The 21,285-nt window shown below is 43.6% G+C and overlaps 1 protein-coding gene across 1 annotated transcript in view; it reads right to left on the bottom strand.

Moving 5' to 3' along the window:
- Positions 1 to 2,262: 2,262 nt before the first annotated feature.
- The window catches only part of CDHR2 (cadherin related family member 2), a 552,802-nt gene continuing 533,779 nt past the window's right edge, over positions 2,263 to 21,285 (bottom strand). The window contains exon 32 of the mRNA XM_069651470.1: positions 2,263 to 4,831. Within this exon, the coding sequence (XP_069507571.1) occupies positions 4,661 to 4,831 (171 nt within the window). The 3' untranslated portion in view covers positions 2,263 to 4,660. The remainder of the gene's footprint in view (positions 4,832 to 21,285) is intronic.

Here is a 21,285-nt window from a genome sequence, read left to right as displayed (position 1 = left end):
TAGTCTTTATGCTGACCCGAAGCTTGATACAAATAAATGTGTAAATCAATCTATTCAGCCATGGGTTTTAGATTTTTCTGAAGATATTATTGAAGATCTTATTAAAAAAATCCAGTACTTTCGAGAGTTGTGGGTCCCGACGGCTTGCACAATGTTATGTTCAAGTCACACCCAAGCATGTGGGCCACAATTTTGAATAATGTTTTTCGAAATATCACAACCATGCGTGTCATCCTACCATCTTGGTGCACATCCCTGATCATTCCTATTTTTAAGAAGGGTGACCATTCCTTACCAACAAACTACAGACCTATCGCGTTGCTTGATGCGCCTGGGAAGATTTTTCCTTGGCTTGCCCTTCGAGACTTTAATGCCTGGACCCAGGCCCATCAACAACGCGATCCTAACCAATCGGGTTTTGTAGCAAGCATGGGCACAGCAGTTAATTTATTATGCCTTAATGCACTCAAAGCTCAGGCGTTTTCTTCTAGGCAGCTGATCTATTTTGCGTTCGTAGACCTACACTCTGCATTTGACTCGGTCTCTTAATTCATTCTTATGTCCAAGTTGTTGAAGGCTGCTTGTCCCTCTACATTGAGTGACATAATTTATGCATTCCACTCGAACACATCCATTCAAATCCGTCTCTCAACGGAAGGGTTGTTGTCAGCATCCATTCCAACTTCACGAGGGCTAAAGCAGGGATGTATCCTGACTTCAGCCCTCTTCAATTTTTTCATACAGGATGTTAGGCATCTCTTTGAGAACGTTACTTCAGACTCTCCAAAGTTGAATGGCATATTAATACGAGCCCTATTGTACGCTGACGATCTTGAGCTTATCGCAAAAACTACAATAGGGCTCCAGAAGATCTTAGCCGCCATGGCTCAATATATTGAAGAAAATGAGCTGACAATTAACATTCACAAAACTCAGATTGTAGCTTATTCTCCAACAAAGTCAAGCAGAGATAAAATGATTTGGTCTGTTAATAATGTGCACCTAGAAGTAGTTCCACGCTATGTTTATCTAGGGATGCGCATTGAAGGGATGCCGCAGTTGAATGGCCACATGGTGATGTTGGAACAGAAGTTGGCCTCAGCAATATCGCAGACCAAGGTCATTTTGCACAGATATGGCACATTTTCCATAATTCCGGCCCTCTCCTACTGGAATCAAAAAGTCACCCTGAGTCTTTTATATGGGTTAGAAACCAGATCAATTGAGTGTCTTAATAAATTGGAGGGTAAATTATGGAGACATGTATTACAATTGCCACAATGCACTCCGGTTCCGTGGCTGCGCTATGAGCCGGGGCTCATTTCTCTCAATGCGCTTTCTCATTGGCGCCTCTGTGCCTTGTTGAGGAACTGTCTTATCTCCACTAACCTGAATGTTGTCTTAAAAGTTATGTATTTGTCTCTGAGCATGTTTTTGTTCGAATTGGACAAAGGGTATCTACCGCATCCTTGCTCTGGCTGATGTCTCTGTGTAAGTTTCAATCACGGATCCTAACAGAGCCAAGCAAAAAATATACATAACCAATTGGATTGTGACGGAGCCCTATCTCTGAAGTCCCCCTCTGCGTTCTTCAGAGCATCCATTTTACGTCTGCGATTCAACCTGTGGCCAACGCGAGATCTTTTGGCAGAAGGGAAGGTCATCATGCAGGATCAAAACCTTTGTCGTTATTGTACAATTCGAACATGCAAGGAAACACTTTAACATTTGATTATTAATTGTTCAGCCCTCAACTCGGTCAGATTGAGGTTTTTTGCAAAACACTTCAGCTTCTTTAGTCATTTGAATCCATACATGGGGTGGGCAGTTATTTTGGGTACCCCCTCCATCAGCATACGAATTGCGACCGTTAATTTCTTATCAGCATTGGCACTGGATACACCTGGTACATTAGATAAGATAGTTCTATAGATTTGTCCTGAATGACTACTGGGCAGCAATTGCACTTGTTTTCCATTTGATTACATTGTCTTGTAAATGTTCAGGTTTTATGAGTATTAGAATAATATGTTCCTAATGATTTATTGTGTCTTCATTACATGATAACTTTATTTTTTTCTTTTAGCTCTGAGTCATAATTGTATCATTGTAGTATAACCAAATCATGTTTTAAATGTACTCATTTTCTTCATTTTAAGCTCTTTCACTTGAATTGGTTTTCATAGTTCAATGAATGTGATTGTTAATTTGATGCACTGTATTGAAAAGTTGATTAAATTCAGCTAAATCAATAAAAAAATATATTTTTTAAAGATATTTTATTTGATTGTTTTTTGAAGCATGAACATGGTCCCAGCCGAGACCGGTTCCCAAAAATTAAATGCTCTCCCATGCACATAAAAAACACAACATCCATAGTTAAATATGGTCAAATACAGCTTAATTATTTACACATATTTTCTCACTAGAAACATCATCTCAAAATAAAACAATTCAGAGTGTGACTGGTATCGGAGATCCAGAAATGTGTTTTAAATGAACATTGACAAATTCAATAGCTGTGCCTTTGTGTTAGTCACAATAATACAAATATCCGGTTTTTATAGTGCTTTTGACAGATTTCATACACTTCTAAGCGCTGTATTGATTGCTGCTGTCATTACCCAATTTAATGGTGCTCAATGTATCGATCTTGGAAGGATGACAGGATTGGCATTTAAGTGAAGGCTAATCCTATATCAGATGCAAGTGCATGACTTATGAACTATCCCCGTCTGTTAGTATGCTGGTGTGTGTACGATTATGCTAAAATAAGGTAGTTATTCACAAAGAGTATTACTGTTAAAGGATTTGCATATGTACCACTGAAGGAATACAGAAGAGCTGTGCACAAAGACACGGTGTTTAAAGACAGTAACAGCCTTCATGGTGTAATGGCACCGTCAGAGACGAGAGGCTATGTTCAGTGGTGGAGGCAGGTTTTGCTACCAGAGTAGGAAAAGGGTTAATTGAATATGAAAGGCGTGAGAGAGAGAGGGGACTGCCTCTCACCAGCCCTCCCCCTACCGCCCCCCCCCCCCACGCCCCAGCTCTACCCTAGAGATGGTGTTGTAGCAGGCAGGACAGAGGCATACTACCGGAGCCGGCTGCCCCTCACTGACACCACTACCATGTCTCATAACCTATACATCTTTCTGTAAACGTTATAGCATAAGTGCTCTTTCTGGGTGCTACAGGGTCAAACACTGCTTCAATGATGAACATGGCCGCATTCAGATTGTAAACATTAGTATTCAATGTCTAATCACAGAACATGGGCGTTACATCCAAGCACATAGACACATGGGGTCTATGCATTTGAATGTAATTATACTGCCAAACAAATCAGTGCAGCACACGAAGTGTCTTTTTGGTTTTTTTCTGGTATTGCAAACGTCTCACAAAGGCTTCACCCCTTACCTGCTGTTTGAGCCAGCCTCTGCTGGTGGCAACAGGGGCACCCCAAGCCGAATAATATAACACGTGTGAGGCTTGGCAACTTAGCACGTCTCCATGACTCCAGTTGACTCACCCAGCAAGGGGTAGATGGTGTACATGAAAACAAAATAAGGCTATGCTGTATGCCCCTGTGCTGTGCTAGGGACGGTGCAAGGTCACGGCAGCAAGTGTTACTTGACCAGCAAATGCTCAATGTAATGTTGTTGTAGTGTGCTCCCTATCTCCCCTGCGTGCATGACTCTGGGGATGGATGAGTGCGCCGAAACGCAGTGTTATTCGTCGACCTTGGACTAGTTCGCAATTAAGTTGTGTTGATTTTAGAACACTTTAGTTAGACGTTCTTGTTAGTATCAGGGTTCATTTCTTTGATCCTTTTGTCCTGTGTCTCTTCAGATATGATTGTCCCACTTTGGGTTACCACATTTTGTTTGATATTGTTAATTACAATGTGATCGCGTGTGTTTATAAAATGCTCTGATTAAGTCAAATTTTTAAGATTGTACTCAAATAATGTGTGCGATGTTTAAACCTGAAAAATAAGATCTGATTCAATACTCAAAAACAGATCCGTACAAAATAAGTTAAATAATTTGGGATTTGTTATTCTGGCAGTAACCTCTTCTGTGTTTTCCTAAGTGTGCAGTGCTGACTCAGTGAGCTGCTGAATGCTCCCTGTGTGACATTCGATGGAAAGAGGGTGCACCAGGAGCTGTCCCCTTAGTCCTAATTTCCACTGCAGCCTAACCCATCTCCTCTAACTCCAACTTCAAGACTAAAGTCCTTCTTTTATACTGGTGGCTCCTGTGCTCCTTTGCCTTCGCTAATCTCAACCCATGTCTTTCGGATTTCATGGATTGCAGTGCAGAGGTTTGGCGCAGCGCTCAGTATCATTGGTCCAAGTCTCAAGAGCGCGCAATGGCGCTATTGTAGAAAGATCAAGCAAGGTAGAGCGCAGTGAAGGCACAATTACGTAAAAGTGAGTGAGTGCGGAACGTAAAACATCCTGGAACCGTGGGGGAGTGCTGACTCTTTGGTTGCCAGATTACAAGGGTAGTGAGTGCCACCAGACAGGGCCATGGGCAGAAGATAGCAGGTAAAGGTTGCAGCTTGTAATCCGGATGAAGTCAGTCACCTGTAGTCACTTTTAGGGCCATGATTATGAGAGGTGGTCCTGCCCAAGTCTGTTTTTCATGCACCAAGGTCAGAGGTCACTGGTGTCCAGAGATTCATTCTGGAAGGCAAAGCGATGCTCGTTGGATTTTGCGGCTGGTTCCTTGGTACCTTCGGACATTTTTGGTTTGTGATCTTTGAGTGCAGCTGAAAGAGGCTCCTCCTCCCACGTGGCCTTCCCAGGCCGGACATTTTGAGGCTCCTGCAAGAGGAAAGACACAGTGTGAGAGTGTGAGAGGGAGAGCGGGAACAACTGGGAACGGAGAAGATAACAGAAAGGGAAGTAAAAGAGATGAGGGAGCGAGAGGAGAGACGAGACCTCGTGATAAATGAGACAATAAGATGGGAGCACAGGAACAAATGGAGGGGGAGACACATGGGTACCCGCAATAGGGGAGAGCCCCACTCTTGTACAAGTCCATCATGGCCATTAGAATTATTCAATTCTAGTTGTAATCTATATGAAGGACTATAATGCTTCATGCCCAATGGCCGTTTCCTTCGTTTTCCCATCATGATCTTTTATGACCAAAAAACTAATTCCAACGTGGGAAAACAGGAGCAGGTAGTGTGCAAGATATCCACACTAGAGAACCATTGTCACCAGTAAGTAACATAATTTCCAGCAAGGCACCTTACGTATGGTACATGTAGGTGGGGTAGAGATAAGTAGCAGGGCACAGATTACTGTTTACCCGCCAGGAACACCTAGGCACAGTTATGCCTCTGCATTATCCTCAACACTGGGTGTGTCAGCATGAACAGTATAATGCATAATGTTTCTCTAGATACAATGGCTTAACACAGCACTAGAAACTTACAGTGTAGATTTGGGGTGCAGGTTTTCAGTGGAAATGAAGTTTTGTTTTAGTTTTCTTCTTTCTTTTCCTTTTATCTTTTTATCTTTTTTGATTTCTTTTTAAAGGATTGTCTTTTACCTCTATGAAATTGTTTATAAGAAAAATGTATTCTACTTTTTATTGTGGTAAATTGGCATAATGTTGGTTTTCTATATGTGTTTGTAAAGACCTATTGATCAAAACAAATACATTTTTTTTTAAAGTATGATGGATGGAACCCTGACCAGCTGCGTCGTGAGTGAAGAGTCAGATGAAGACTGGTGGTTGGACTGTGAGATGGAAGTGCAGGACCTGGAGAAATAAATATGTTTGTTGTACGGTATTCCTGAAGTGTTGCCCGAGGCCCGAGTGTGTGCTTTACAACACTTGTGTAACCAATATGCAGACTGGATGCAAGCAAGATCACCATGTAGGCCACATCCAACACACTTTAGGCCACACCGATCACTTAGGCCACGTCCCCTTGTTAGATTCCCCTCCCCCTCGATTACACGTGGCACTTAAAGTGCTGGTTGTGGGGCATTCTACTCATATTCATAAACTGGCCGCAGGGAGATTTAAACACTCTCAGAACTAGGATTACATATTTATGTGATGTTGCTTTGCCAAACGATGTCCACCTGGGTGTTTTCATCTCACATCTTTCTCAGCATCATCAGATGGCAAATAGTGGCTGCACTGAAAGTCTCCCTAGCAAGACTCTCTTTGAAGCCATGAACGCATTTGAGTCTCAAGTCTTCTCTAAGTTTCAGTCCCTTCACATTGCAAATGGATACTCGCTCTCGTGGGCTGGCAAGCAGGGTCAACCTTGAAGCAGATGCCATCCACCTTGCTCTTCTGCAAATTCTCCCAGTGTGCTTCTTTTACTTTAATTAATTTGTACCGCGCAAATCAGAAAAGGCCTGGAAGCAGACATACAGCAGACAGCAGACAATACTCACATAGAACGTTATCACTACATAATATCCCCAACAAAAATATCGGCGTAGATATGGCTTTTGGTTCGACCATAGGCGATATTTTTGTTGCCGATATTATGTGGCAAGGGTTGCGGGGGGGTCCCCGGCAGGGTCCATGTGTGAATTTCGCCGCAAAAATATGGCGATATTTTTGCATCGCAATATATTTGTGGCGGAATTAACACATAGAACAGCCTTTAATGCATGTGAAAACTGACTAACACTCGGGATTACCTAAAGTGGGGGGACTTTAGTTTCTTCTTGAACTTATCCAAAGATCTTTCACCTCTGAGGTCAGGCGGGATTGAGTTCCAGAGTCTGGGTGCTGCTATGCAGAATGCACTTTTATTAACTTGAGACAACTTTGCTCTTGGAACAACCAGCATATTGGCGTTGGCTGATATCAGATTTTTTACAGCAGGTTTCTTGGTTATCCTCTCTGCCAAGTATTGTGGATTTGAGCCCTCCAGACATATATATGCTACGGTAAGCAAACAGAAGTGTATCCTAGCATCCACCGGGAGCCAATGTAAGCCCCTCCTGGTTTCTTAAATATGGTCATATTATTTTTGTGCATCTATATCTCTAATGGCACTATTCGGTATGACCTGAAGTCTTGCAATTTCCGCTTTGTTGACTCCGGTCAGGAGACTGCTGCAATAGTCTATCTTGGAGCCTATAATTGCTGTGGTAATAGTCTCCAAACTCTTTGTAGGGAGGTATGGAAGTATATGAGACAATAGTCTTATATAGTAAGAAGATGTAGAGACAAGACTTTTCATTTGGGTTTTCATGTTAAGGATTTGATTGAAGAAAACTCCAAGCGTTTTAATCATTTTAGTAGGGATTTTAAGCCTCCCCCACTACTATTCGTTGCTGTCAACCCCTTACAGTCCACTTGAGGTACTTGAGTTCATTGGGGAAAGGGTGGCGAATAAGTGGAGGGCTCACCTACTGGTGTGTCTCCTAAGCAAGCCAGTGTCCCAAGCAATCCAGGCCACTGCGCAAGTTGAAAGGGTACTTCCATTTTTTGAGTGTTTTGAATGTTGCTTTCTACACTGCCTCATTAGCTGTTCCTCAGGATGTCTACTTCGCCAGTGTCTGTAGTCCTGTTTCCATTGTATTTGTGGGAATACATGACAGCACCATCCAGCTAATAGAGTTTTTCTTTAATTACCCTAACCAAATTAAATGTGATACTATTGTTGCAATCCTACCAGCCTAGAACTGTTATCTTTGGACTGAATACCTCCTGTCTTTTCTCCGTCGCAGAAAGCTCTGCCTTCATAATCGTGACTCTGGATCACCATGGTAACAGAAATTCCTGTCAGGCATTATTCATGGATCACAAATGAGACTGGTTAGAGTAAAATGGCTCTAAGGACACAAACATCACATGAAAACAGTGTAGTCAGTGAGAAATCCGAATACAGACACTCCTTTAGAATTTCCAACTGATGCTTGGTCTTCACACTCTTCCTCCTGGTAAGAAGAAAAGGGTTCTATATTAAATCTCTTGAAGAAGGTGGCTGTGGGGGAATGGTTAGCCTCCATGCTAGTCAAACAAACAGTGCTCCCTGCTGTCTAGAGTTCCCTGAACAAGGGGCTCAGGGTCCAGCATGGTCATGCACAGCCTTTTGAATTCCCAACTTCTGCTTAGCTTCACACTCTTACACCTGGTGGGAATAGGGGGGGCTATTGCATTGGTTCTTTTGAAACTGGGGGAACTGGGCGAAGTGAGGGATGGGGTTGCCCCTTGAATGGCATTGTCAACCAGACAGTGCTCCCTGCTGCACAGTGTTCTCTCAAAGAGGACAGCATAGTTAATGTGGTGCCGGCAAACACACCCTGGCCTGTGCTACCTGGGGATCAAGGTACGCACACCCAGTGTGGGATTTGTACTTAAGTGGGCTACCTCACATACAGCAACGTCCACAACACTATAGTTCACAACTATAGTGAAACGTCTATATGCAGCCTATGGCCCCACAGAACCCGGGTAGTGCGGTTACATGCTTGCCCTCTGAGGGAGCACTTGGAAAGAAAGACACAGACACTACTGCAATAAAGAATTGTATTTAAAGTGCAATGCATGTTTTCTTTGTATATCCTGTGTGTCTGGGTGTGTGTGTGCGCGTGTTTGGAAGAAATCAACCAGCCCAATGTTGGGGTGGTCAGGAAAGGTCCCCTTGATTAGGAGGGGTTCATGTTGCACGTTCCATGTTGATAACTGGGGATGGAGGCAAACTGGGTGGCATGTTGCAATTTCATATGTATCAAAGTGTAGTTAATAATGGATGGGCTATGTTACTTTAACTACTGTTTCTCTAGAAATCGATACATATTAGCTTACACGCACATAGAAAGATAAAATGGCAAACCCACCAAATGTAAAAACATACATGCACATGAATAAAAATACATGGGGAATCCATAAATCTCAATATGGTGGGCTTCTCCAAATGAATCAAACCCACAGTAGCTGAGAACAGCTGCAAGGGGAATTTAGACTGTTTTAACTGATTCTGTGAGGTTTTAGAAGCCATGGGAGGGGTTAATAAGTAACTTCACAACCTTTGCGGTCAGTGCTGCAAGAGCTGGCCATGAGTTTTATGGCTTGGTCAATAACACAGACACAGACTGTAATTTAGTGATGCATGGTAGAAGGGGTTTTGATTATTTATTTTAGCTAGCAGTCAAACACAAGGGGCCTCATTACGAGTATGGAGGTAGCCATGCCGCTTTTATTGGCATAGCTAAGCTACCCCCATACCGGGTACCGGGTCCGGGTTCCAGGAATAGGGAATTACCGGGCCATTCTGACCTTGGAGGGCCCGGTAATTCCCTTTCCCGGGACCCAAACCCAGTACATCCCAATTTGAGCCCCCATAGGGCTCAATGGGAATGGGGAGGATGCTAACAACGGGCCCATTAATGATGGGCCCGTTATTAGCATCCTGGTCTGCTAGCGGGTCCCGCTAAGGATGTCTATTCTGACCAGGCGTTCCAGAGCGGGACCTGCTGCAGACCTCATAATAGGGCGGCCCGGAATGAACGGTGCCGGTCCCTTACCGGCACCGTTCATTCCGTGGCCACCCTCATTGTAATGAGGCCCAAGGTGAGCCAATGCCCAAGTCTGAACTAATAAAACACCAGGAGTTGCAATTATATTGTCAGATATGCTAAGTGCAATAAAGCGGTGGGGTATTTAGATTAGGATTTTCCACTCAGACTTATCACCTGGGGAATGAGATAGCATCACTAACTCAAAGAGAAATCATTCACCCATCCTTCCTCATATCGCTTGAAATATTTATATGAACCATGTGCAAATTAAGAGTTAGTGTTTAAAGACTTAGGACAGTTATTGCTAGTAATGAATTGTTTCAATACCAATGTTTAACCATGTGCTGACGTATGACCCACCACAAGTGATTCCTAAGAAGAGGTGTGTTATGAATATGATCTGAAGATGACTATTAAGATAAAACTGGGCAATGAAAATGTAGGAATTGGGAAAAGATGGTATTTTTGTCCAATTATGTTTGGAGGGTGGATTGCAATAAAGTGTAGATGAGCAGCTGAATGCCTCTGCAGGAAGTCCTGCCCCCATTCTTCCTATATGCTGGAGACCAGAAGTGGAGACATGCACGGCAGCAGTGATGGTGCCAATTCCACAAAGAGTCTTCGAGAAAAGGTAACCTTTAAGAAGACCATATATGATGCACCCCCGTAGAGCTGAAAATCTCTTGAAGGAAATCCCCAAAGGAATATGAAGAGATAAAGAGAAGCTTGTGACGTCATGAGAAGTGAGGGTGACGCACTTAGAAGAGTGGTTGGAGAAGAGGATGTATGGACCTTATAGAATCCGATGACGAAGTAAAGAATCAAGCAAACTTTCATATGCGGAATGAAGATTGCATGCATGAAGAGCACTGAAGAAAATCCAAGCTGTTTTATAACTGTACAGATGCAGCAACGCAAGTAGACTAAGTGATCTTAAAGGCTAGCTATAACTAGTGAATAGATTGCAGGCGGTGCCGCCACTATATAGAATCTGGACATCAGTGTCACAGATTTAAGCTCATACCTGTGAGAAAGGAAGGATTAGGAAAGTCTGTGTCACAGTAGGAAAACCAGCTGAAGATCGAAGTATTGCCTGAAATAGCTGTCTGGCCTGGTGTCAAAGGATGAAAATCGCCAAGAACCGGTTATCTATCCTTGAAGAACAGTCACCGTGAGAAGCTGAATCAGCCCTTGTTAAGGTGCAAGAAAGAACACGAGTGCCAAGTTTATTAATTCAAGACAATTAAATGCTGCAAAATAGGTTGAAATACAGTTTCCCGTCACGTGAGTTGAGGATGGAAATAGGAGTTTGGGCATGCAGACTTGAACTGCGAAAAGAGTGTGCCCAGACTCCATTTTATTCTCAGGAACAGTGATACCTTACAAGAACAAGTTCAAAGACAATCTGAATTGCAGACTACATGAGCGATAAGAGATGTGAGGCTAATTGGGTGGAGAGACACGGTCAAGTCCACCCACTGACACCTTGGGTACCAGCTTACGTGCTGCTAGTGAGCCGAATGTTCCAGACATGGCACAAGCATGCCAACCAATTGTGGAGGGCCGTATTACGGAGGGCCTTATAGTTTAGGAGCCAATAGTATTCTGTGTACTTAGTAAGTGTTGAGGATGACTTGCACTAGATGCAGGCTTAAGTTTTCCACCTGACAGTAAATGTCCTATCACAACCCGTTCCTATACAGAAAGTGTACTAAGATATTCCCCTTAGCCCAACCACAACTCCCCATAGGTTTTCTTAGTTTGCCACGTAGTATGACATCACGTATGACAAACATTTTCTATATAAATGTGTTTTTATATGATTTGCGCTGAGAGCACGATCGAACGTCTGTTGATGTCCATTGTAACTTCCTGTTTTAGACAACTGAAAATAAAACAGTCGGAGGAGACTCTGCCAACTTCCTGAGTCGGTCTTATTGTTTGGTGTAAGAGTTATTCTGCATCCCATCCTGAATATGACATGTTACGGATTTAAAGGGCCCCCTAAGGGTTCACGTGGTAGTATTGTCGGATGTTTCAGACCCGTCAACCTTTTTACTGCAGAGCTTCGGACGCTCAGACATCCTTTGCCATCTAGCTGGAAGATCGCGGGTTTCCTGTGGAGAGCGGCCGATTAGAAAACTTCTCAAGTGAAATCGAGAGGTGGGCAGGGTCCCTCTTTGACGAAATCCATACCGGGTTTCCGCAGGAGCTTTGCAAACGGAAGGCGAAAGTGGTCGATTGGAGGAGGAGACGATACTGAAGGCTTCGAATGAGTGAATGGTGAGTAGACTAAGGGGAATGGCAAACTAAGGGGATGGGGTTGTGGTAATTTAAAAAGTAACGAAAGTAACAAAAAAGTAACAAGAGTAAAGAAAGTAATGAGAAAGTAACAGGGGTAACAGGAGATTTTCTTGTGTGAAGAGAGAGATAAAGTTGCCCAAGAGTTCTCACCTAAGGGGGTTCTAGAACAGACTGTCTTGCACTCCAGTTGGAGTATATTAGGCTACGTGCAGGACTGGTCAGCATAAGATGACAATCTAAACTCTCTGATCAGAGTATTATTAGGGGCAACTAGTCTGTCTGTCTGATTATATGTTTATGTTTAATTAAGGTGTCGAAGAGCGACAACAAGGTGTAAAAAGAATTGAGAAAAAGTTAAGAAGTTATACTACCTATCTAAGGAAATGGTTGGTACCAACCAAGAGGTAGACAGAGAAAATTGGAAGAGTGAAAGGGTTTGAGCAGCGATTGTTGGAGAGCGCTCATATTTGTTGTTTTTATAAAACGAATTTGTAAACACTGGTAAGTATTGACAGTCAATTGAGACTCTTCACAATAGAAGATATTACTACTCTGATGCATTTATGTAAGGCATTGCCAAAACACATGGCCAAGCTCAAACAGTATAATGCGGCATGGGTGAAAGGCACGGCAGATAAGATGTTCATGCCATGGCCACAAGGAGGATCACTGTCAAAACCATTATTGCAACACATGACCACATACTTGCACGCTTGTACACAGGAAAGAAATTAGAGAAAAGGTTAGCTATTTTAGAGCTCAGGAAGAGAGGATGAATCCGCCAGCTTAGGAGTGGATGCTTAATCAGTGTAAGGAGGAAGGTGTTGAGCCCTCAGCTCCCCTTACCTCACCAGAAGTAAAAGGCAATAGTACAGAAGAAATAGGGTTGTATCCTTTAAAGGAACTGAAAGCAGCAATGGGGTATAGTAATCCGATATACGAACCACCTGCTTATAGCAGTGACAATAGTCCAGAAGAGAGTAAGAGAAAAGAAGAGATCTTTACGATCTTACAAGACAAAGAGGGGAAAAGTGAGCGATCAAATGTTTCAACAGAAATGGAACGAGAGATTAAGAGATGGAAAGGAGAGAAGGATAAAGCTGAAGAGGTAACGCTCGTACAGATTGAATGGATGAGAGGACAGATATTGCTCAAACTAGATGGGAAAAGCATCAAGGAAGTAAGGCAAAGTGAAGATCAGGATGAGCAGGAAAGAAAAGACAGGGAACGAGAAAAGAGATTAAAAGAAGATGTGAATAAAAGTGAGAACATACAGAGGCGAGAACAGGTGCATCAGGTGCAGCAACAAATGAAAGAAGAAAGGGCAGAGGAGCAAAGGAAACATGACAACAGGCAGAGAGCAATACAAGAACAGGATAGGCAAAAAAGGAAAAGAGAAGAGGAGGAAGCACAGAAATTAAGGGACAAAAGAATACAGAGACAAAGAGAAGAGGAAGAAAGAAGAGCAGGGGCAAGAAGAGAAGAAAAACGACAGCAAGAGGAGAGAGTTAGATGGGAAGCGAGAAAGCGAAGAGAATTAGATGAAGAATTAGAATGAAAGAGAAGACAGCAGGAGCGCGATATTAACCTCATTCAAAAGGAGCTGATGGAACCGATTCCAGCAATACAATGGAGCAGTATAGAGGAATTTCTCCCGTTACAGGGAGAAATGTCAGGGCCATCTAGAGTGGCCATAGGAGAGAACTTCGATATAGGAAGCATCGGAGACAGGATCAATAAGGCATGTCAAGAATTGAGGAAGGTAGTAAATTGGGAAGCCGAGGAAAGGGAGATCACACGCTGGTCTTCCAATCACAAAGCAAAGAGGGAAATCCATTCAGCCTCGAGCATAGAGCCTTATCCCTAAGTAGACTGACCTTATATAAGGGTCAAGGGGACGAGAGTCACACTAGTTGGGGACTAGATATGTCAGATGAAGGAAGAGAATCCTTCCATGGGGAAGAGGGGGGAGGTGCATGTGCTCCCGAGGGAAGCTTGCAGACAGACAAGGAAGTAAGATGGTCTGATCTAGAGCAACCAAAGAATAGGATGCCAGACCCTATGGCATATCTAGAGCATCCTAAAAGACGATTGTATAGTGAGAAGGGAGAATCGTGGCCATATGTGAACAGATTAAGATCATTGCCAGGAAGGAGACGATCAGGAACCATTGTTCCCACTATGGATAGGCAGACGATGGGAGCAGACTGCGGGTTAGGGTTTATGCAGTTTCCTTATTGGAAAAAGGGGGAGCAAAACCGCAGTATATTCCAAGGCCACAGAGGGACATTAAGGCTCTCTTAGCAGCCATTCCTGGGGAAAGAGATTATGACATATCAAAGATAGTAGGCTATTCGAGTGTGACAGCACAGAACACAGCGCACGATGGAGCGCCATTTAACGACTGTACAGCAGATGTCTGGAAGGCTCTTAGGGTACAGTATCCTGACACATCAGACATGGGTGCAATTATGACATTTAAGATGAAAGAAGATGAAGACCCTCTTGCTTATATTAAGGACATTCAAGAGTGTTGGACTCTTGAAACGAGGAACCCGTGGGAAAAGACAGTGGCATTATTTTACCACATTCTATGTCAAGGGTTGCCCGAGCAAGTAGAGAGGCAAATGAAAAAGCAAGTGGGAATGGAAGCAAAGTCATGGGCAGAAATACAGTTGACAATAGTGCATCACTGTCGGCTGTTGCAAGAGAAAAACAAGAAGAGAGACGAGGCTAGGAAACTTGAGGAAGCTAAACTAGTTCAGAAGAAGTTGTCAAAGTACGCCATGGAAGGAGCGGTATTGACGAGTGGAGAAGGATTGGGAGTACAGCAAGCAGCGGGTACATCGCAGGTGACTAATCAGCGCCCGATGGACCAAGGAGGGAATGGGTTTATACCACGAGGTAGAGGCAGGGGCTATAGAGGAAGGGGTGTGTTCCAAAATAACAAAGGTGGGATCCAGAATGCACAGAATGAGAATCAGAATGTGCAAGGAGGGTTCAACCAAGGGGGACTAGTCAGACTGATTCCTCCTCTATGTTGGACTTGTGGGATGACAGGGCACATTGAGCTTGGTTGCAGGAGCCAAGAGTATGTACAGAACACAAAATTCTCAAGAGGGGGGACAGCTTATCCTCCAGCATATAGCTCAAAAGCTAGAGAAGGGTTTGCCCAAGATCAAACAGTGTATCAAACACAGACGCCACAAATGCAACCGGCACAGCAACCATATCAATTACAGCAAGCACAAATGAATCCACCACAAGGGCAGTCACAACACGCCCCTAAGCAGATACAGCAGAATGCGAACACGGGACAGTTATTGACTCCTAGAATAGGGTGTGATACTGTGGTGGGAGAAAATCCTTTCACAGGCACAGGGGTATGCATGTATCCACAATAGGACAGCTCCCAGGGTGACCTGATGTGTTCAGTGCTATCAGTGACACCAGACCCCCAAGAGGAACTAAGGTTGATGTGTCTATAGGAGGCAAATCTTTTTCTTTTTGATTGACACTGGGGCAACTCATTCCTTTATACGAGAAGGAAAATTTCCAATGTCGGGAATTGCCATAAATGCTCAAGGGTTATCTGGAGCTACAAGTCAAGTTCCTTTTACTGATGAATTACCAGTCTCTATAGGAGAGTGTGATATGTCTGTTACATTATTGTATTCACAAGAAATGCCAGTTAATATCCTGGGAACAGATTTGATGACAAAACTTAACATGACGATTTCCTTTACTGATGAAGGGATAGTGTGTTCCACTCCTGTAATACATTACATGAATGTGGGCAAATTTATATTGGCATTCACAGGCCAAATGCCTCTGCGAGGTATTCCAATAGAACCAGAGGTTTTTCTTTATGGCGTGAGCATTCTGTTGACATGGTTGCCTGGCATAGTGGGAAGAACTATGAGAATACCTGACAAATTCTTGTTCAGACCACAGATACCCATGGATGAAGAGGGGGGACAGACTATCCCTATAGAATTAGATGCAGCCATAGTACGAGGGGAAATGGCAATGCTCGAAGGAACAGATGACTAGGGTAGACTGTGGAGAAAAGTGATTGCTATTGAAGAAGGGTGTAGGCTGACAGACGTCACTGATGATGACATGTTTAGAGATGACCCAACAGATGATGAAGTAGTGTTCTTTATGGGCATTACATATTGGATTGGAATAGAAAAAAGGGAGATCACACAGTGCATGGAGATAATGCGGCAGCGTCCAGCATTTTTTGACAAAGACTTGGAGAAAGTGCCACGTGCTTTATGGACTACAGGCTCTTATGACGTAGGCCTATTGAAGGGGATAGGGGAAGTTAAAATAAAGCTGAAACCAGGAGCAATTTTACCTCGAGAAAAACAGTACCCAATGTCGTGAGAGGCGGATGAAGGTATTTTTAAGACTATCTCAGCACTGGTGGAACAAGGTATCCTGGTACCATCAGAATCCTTGTGCAACACTGCAGTGTACCCTGTGAAAAAATCAAAGGGGGGATCGTGGAGATTCATACAGGACATTAGACCGATTAACCATATTGTAGATGCAGAATTGTCTTTAGTTCCTAAACCCAGCAGCAATACTATGTAGTATCCCAGTAGAAGCTCAATATTTCACAGTGATTGATTTGAAGAATGAGTTTTTCTCAATCCGATTGCACAAAGACTTGACTTCATTTACTTTCCACCAGACTCATCTGAAACACACTAGGCTGCACCAAGGGTACTGTAAGTCTTCATCGATCCTTAACAGAGTTCTAAAGATGCACCTAGGCAATATTGATTTGAAGAGTGCTGTGATACAGTATGTAGATGATATTTAAATTTGTAGCACCACAGAAGTGGAGTGCCGACTGGACGAAATTCAGTTAATGACTATCCTATCAGACAAAGGATACAAGGTAGACAAAGAGAAGTTACAGTATTGTCAAACAGAAGTGTTATTCATAGGCCAGTTAATTTCAAATGAGAGAAAGAGGGTACCACCTGAAAGAGCTGAGGCGATTATGAAGACTATGGAACTGCATACGGTAAAACAGATGCAACAGTTTTTGGGACTATGTAATTATGTAAGAGCCTGGGTGCTTGACTATAGTTCATACACGAGACCGCTTTTGCAGGCTTTGAAAAAGGCACAAGTAGACACAGTCACAATAGAATGGACCGAGGAATGGAGGAGGGATTTGAAGAGCTGAAGAAAGCAATCTGTACAGCCCCTGTTTTAGGAATTCCGAATTATGCTGAGGAGTTTTTTTTTATTTTCGCACACAAATGGAACAGTTATGATTGCAGTGCTCACACAGAAGACCACATTGGGGAATACGCCTATAGCGTATTATACTGGGATTCTAGACCCTGTTATGAAGGGACACTTTCCTTAATAACAGAAATCTACCAGCATTGTAATGGGCTGCTCTATGACGCTTTTTGTGGAACATGCTTGGTTTGCCATATTAGAGAAACCCAAAGGTACATTAACATCCCAGAGAGCTTCGGCTTAGGAAGTGATGATTTCGAACCCAGCAATTAAAATTGTCACATGTAAAATAGTGAATCCTGCCACCTCTATAGCTGAAACAGTGGCAGAGGGCGAGCATGTGCATGACTGTGCAAATTATGTCGAGTTTTATGATGATGTACGGTGCGTAAAAGAAAATGCGTTGTCAGGAGGGGATGTTAGGGAGAATTCTCATTTCATGGCTAATTTCTCTTACCTAGTGAGTCCCTCAGCAGCTTTGCTGGATCCCTGGAGCTGTTTCTTTCCACTTGGTAAGAGTGTGAGTTTTTCCCCACTCTTACTTGTGTTTTGCTAAGTGTTTCAACCTGTTTTTTTGGGTTTGTGGGATCTGGAGTACACCACTTCAGTAGCCCCCTTTTTTGTGTGTGTCACCCAGCACTTTCTGTGCAGTGACCCAGGGCTGTCGTTAGACTCCCCCGACTCCATTTATGAGGTAACTACCGTCCCCCAGAAAAGGGTAAAGTTACCATTAACTTTACTCAGTCAAATTTAACCACAGATCCAGTACACACCATCTTACATGGAGTGCTGGAAGGGTTAACTCTTAACTATTTTTATCTGTACCTCACAGAGCATTGTTTCACTCTTTTTAACATTTATACATGGCTGGTGGCAGTGGTATCTACCCTAACTTTCTACCGCGGTTATCTTATATAACCGTGGTAATATTGTAGGCTATTGTATTAGCCTCGAACTTAAACCCGCTTGACCAAATGCTTTTTCTTTTGGCTCCGGTACGGTTTATTCACCATTTCGTTTTGTTAAAACCCTTCTTGTGTTTTACTTTGCGCTGCAAACAAGGTTTGCCTTCTTTGTTCACTGTCTTTTGGCAGGCTTCTGCTAAGAAGCCCTCCTTCAGGCGCCTGGGTGTCTAGGTGGGCTGAATGTGAGGGAGGGGTGTAGTCACCCCTGCCCAGGGTATCCTAGGAAACCCAAGTCGCACTTTGCCATGATTGGACAAGGTGGTTGTCCGGGATGGACAACCCCCCTTCTGGGTGATTGACAGCCAGGCTGTGTGAATGGGGGTTTTGCGCATAAAAGGCAGGTCCCTTGGGCTGGAAGTCAGAGAGTTGCCACTGGAACTACAAGAAACCGACGAGAAGTGGAGGAGAGGTCGACTGCTGCAACTACCCCGTACCGGTGAAGCCCTGCTGCAATCCTGAGCTATCTACCCTTCAACGCCTAAGAGGAGATCCAGTCCGGAGTCTTCTTCCCTTGAGCCTGGTGGGGATAACCAGCTCATCTTCTTCAGCAAGAGGTCGCCTTCATGGTCGCAATCGGTGCACACTGCTGTAGTGGTCCGGATAGCCACCTGAAGAACCTCTCCTGTTTTTTTAAGGAGCGCACCTTTTATTCATTGTCGCTGCTGCCGGCCTCATCCCTGTGTGGTGCGGACCCCCTCATCGTCCTTTGTGCTGAAGCTGCAGGAAAGCGTGGGTCTGCGGGAAACCAACAGGAACAACTGCCGTGGCACAAGCTTCGTTGTTTGAGAAAGGTACTGTGTCCTGTTTGAGGAATTTTGGGTGAAATCCCTATTTCTCTATTTTAAGGCTTCTCCTTACTTTTCCCTCCTTCTTATAACTTTTGCTTCTGAACATTGACAATATCAAAGTACTCTTGCCAACGTTGAATCTCGAACTGTGCGACTGTGTGATCCTCAACAACAGGCACCCGGTGTCATTTGACTTTGGCTGCGGCCCCTTGACTCTGGAATTCCTGTCTATGTTTGTTCTTCGATTCTGTATGCCTAACCAACATATTGCCTGTGATTTTTGCCCCCAACTCTCTCTGGGTATTTCGGGTGCTAAGTGTGTTTTTATCCCGGTAGCATTTCGTGCCATGGATACGCATTTATCTAGTAGACCGAACTGTCAAAAAAGTATCGCAATTGTATTCAAGGTAACGTGTTCTGTTTCATAACACCTGTCCATTCAAACACAGGGTACTTACCTCGAATAATACTGTCCAAAGTGAATTGGTTAGTTGTAGTATATTTAACGTGTGCTTTTTGAATTAATAGAAGTGTTGTGTCGATAACAATTGGTTTAAAAATAAATGTACTTATATTTTTACCTGAAACCTTGAGTCAATGTTTGCTTGCGCCACAGTAATTGTGGTCCCTTGGTGTAATCTCTGTTACTGCTCATATACTCTTGAGATAAGCTTGGCTGCTCCACTACTGCTACCACTATAACCTAGTAGTACAGGCTTGTACCAAAGGTAAAACTTGTACTGCCACCTGTAGTCTTAATTGTGTGAAGTGGTCCCTAAGGGCACTGCACAGGATTCTGCCTAACAAGAAATTCTCCTTATTAATGGTTCTTCAAAAATTGATCAAACAAGTGGAGAAAGGCATTCTGGCGCAGTTGTAGTGGGTTCCATGTGTTAATATCTCTGCAAAAATATCGCCATAAAAAAATATTGCCATATTTTTGCGGCGATATTACGGCATGGAACCTGCGGGGGACACCCCTCCAACCCATGTATTATTTTAAAAGGAGCGGGGGGAACCCCCGCAACCCCTGCTCCCAAAAAACCCTTATATTATCCCACTAAAAATATTGCCTATGGCCGTTCCTGACAACCATATATACGGCGATATTTTTGGTGAGGATAATATCACCTGATACCCTGTAGTGAGGCACAGAGCAAATGGCAAGTTTGACGTAGTGGCAAGTGCAAGACTACCGTCTCACTTTTCAGCGCAAGCGTCAGAATTGGTAGCGCTTATTGTAGCGCTTGAGAAACATGAGGGCAGGAAGTGATGGTGTACACTGACTCCACCTATGTGACGTCAACCGTGCATGCAACGCTAGCACGTTGGAAAAGGAGGGGCTACCTTCGAGTTGATGGCACTCAAGTGCAGCACGCATCCTTACTGGACAGACTACAGGCACTACAATTCCCAGTAGCCATAGCAATAATTACATGCGCAGCGCATACTAAGCAAATTGACTTTATTTCTTGTGGGGATTAAGCCGCAGAAGCCAAAAGGGTGGCATATTCATCAGATATTTCAAGATGTTAAAGAAAAGATGGTCACGGTTATGATAGCCCACAACGGATGTAATCATTTACCAAGAACTCAATTAATGGGGATTCTAGGAAGAGCACCACAGGAAGAGCAGGAATTATGGAAACAAAAGGGGGTGTTCTTTATCCCCCACAGAAGGATTATGGCGACAGAACAGCACTGGAAAGCCGGTGATGCCAGTAGCATTGCTAAAGGTAATACTTGACTAGCTGCACTACCCTGCGCATGTAACTAGGGTAAATCTTTCTGCAACAATTGCGAAAGACTGGTTTGTTCCAAATTTGTTAAAACACGTTGCATTTTATGTTGTAAACTGCATTGTATGTGAAAGGTTTACCGCTGGGCATACACTGCGAACGATTAGAAGAGTAATTCCTCGACCAATGGGTCTGTTTCAGCATTTACATATTGCTTATGTTGATATGCTGTAGTGGATACAGGTATCTGATAGTGGTGGTGTGTCCCTTCTCCAGTTGGATTGAAGCAGGTCCATGTACACACCCTACCGCCACTTGCGCAGTGAAGTTTCTAGTGCGCAAAGACTTTCCAAGATGGGGGGTGTGTGAAGTGCTGGGATCCGATAATGGGCCACATTTTGTAAATGAAATATTTGAACAGATATGATTATTGTTGAGTATTCAGCACAAGTTCTCTTCTGCTTATCACCCACAAGCTAACAGAATATGTGAGAGACTCAACAGCCTCCTTAAGGAAAGGACTGCCAAGCTCAAGTTGATGCTGAAAAAGGGATGGCTATATTGCCTGCCCTTAGCTTTATATGCCCTAAGGAATCAGCCTGGTTCGGACCATCACCTCACACCCCATGAACTAGTGACAGGATGGTGAATGAGAATGCCTTTAACTACTCCATCAAGGCGTAGAAGTGATGCCCAGAGAACAGCAG

This window comes from Ambystoma mexicanum, chromosome 3p (genome assembly GCF_040938575.1).
Source record: "Ambystoma mexicanum isolate Mex_15411 chromosome 3p, UKY_AmexF1_1, whole genome shotgun sequence".
In the NCBI taxonomy this organism is placed as follows: Eukaryota; Metazoa; Chordata; class Amphibia; order Caudata; family Ambystomatidae; genus Ambystoma; species Ambystoma mexicanum.
The sequence above is the reverse complement of the archived record's forward strand: the minus strand, read 5'-3'. Positions and strand labels throughout refer to the sequence as shown.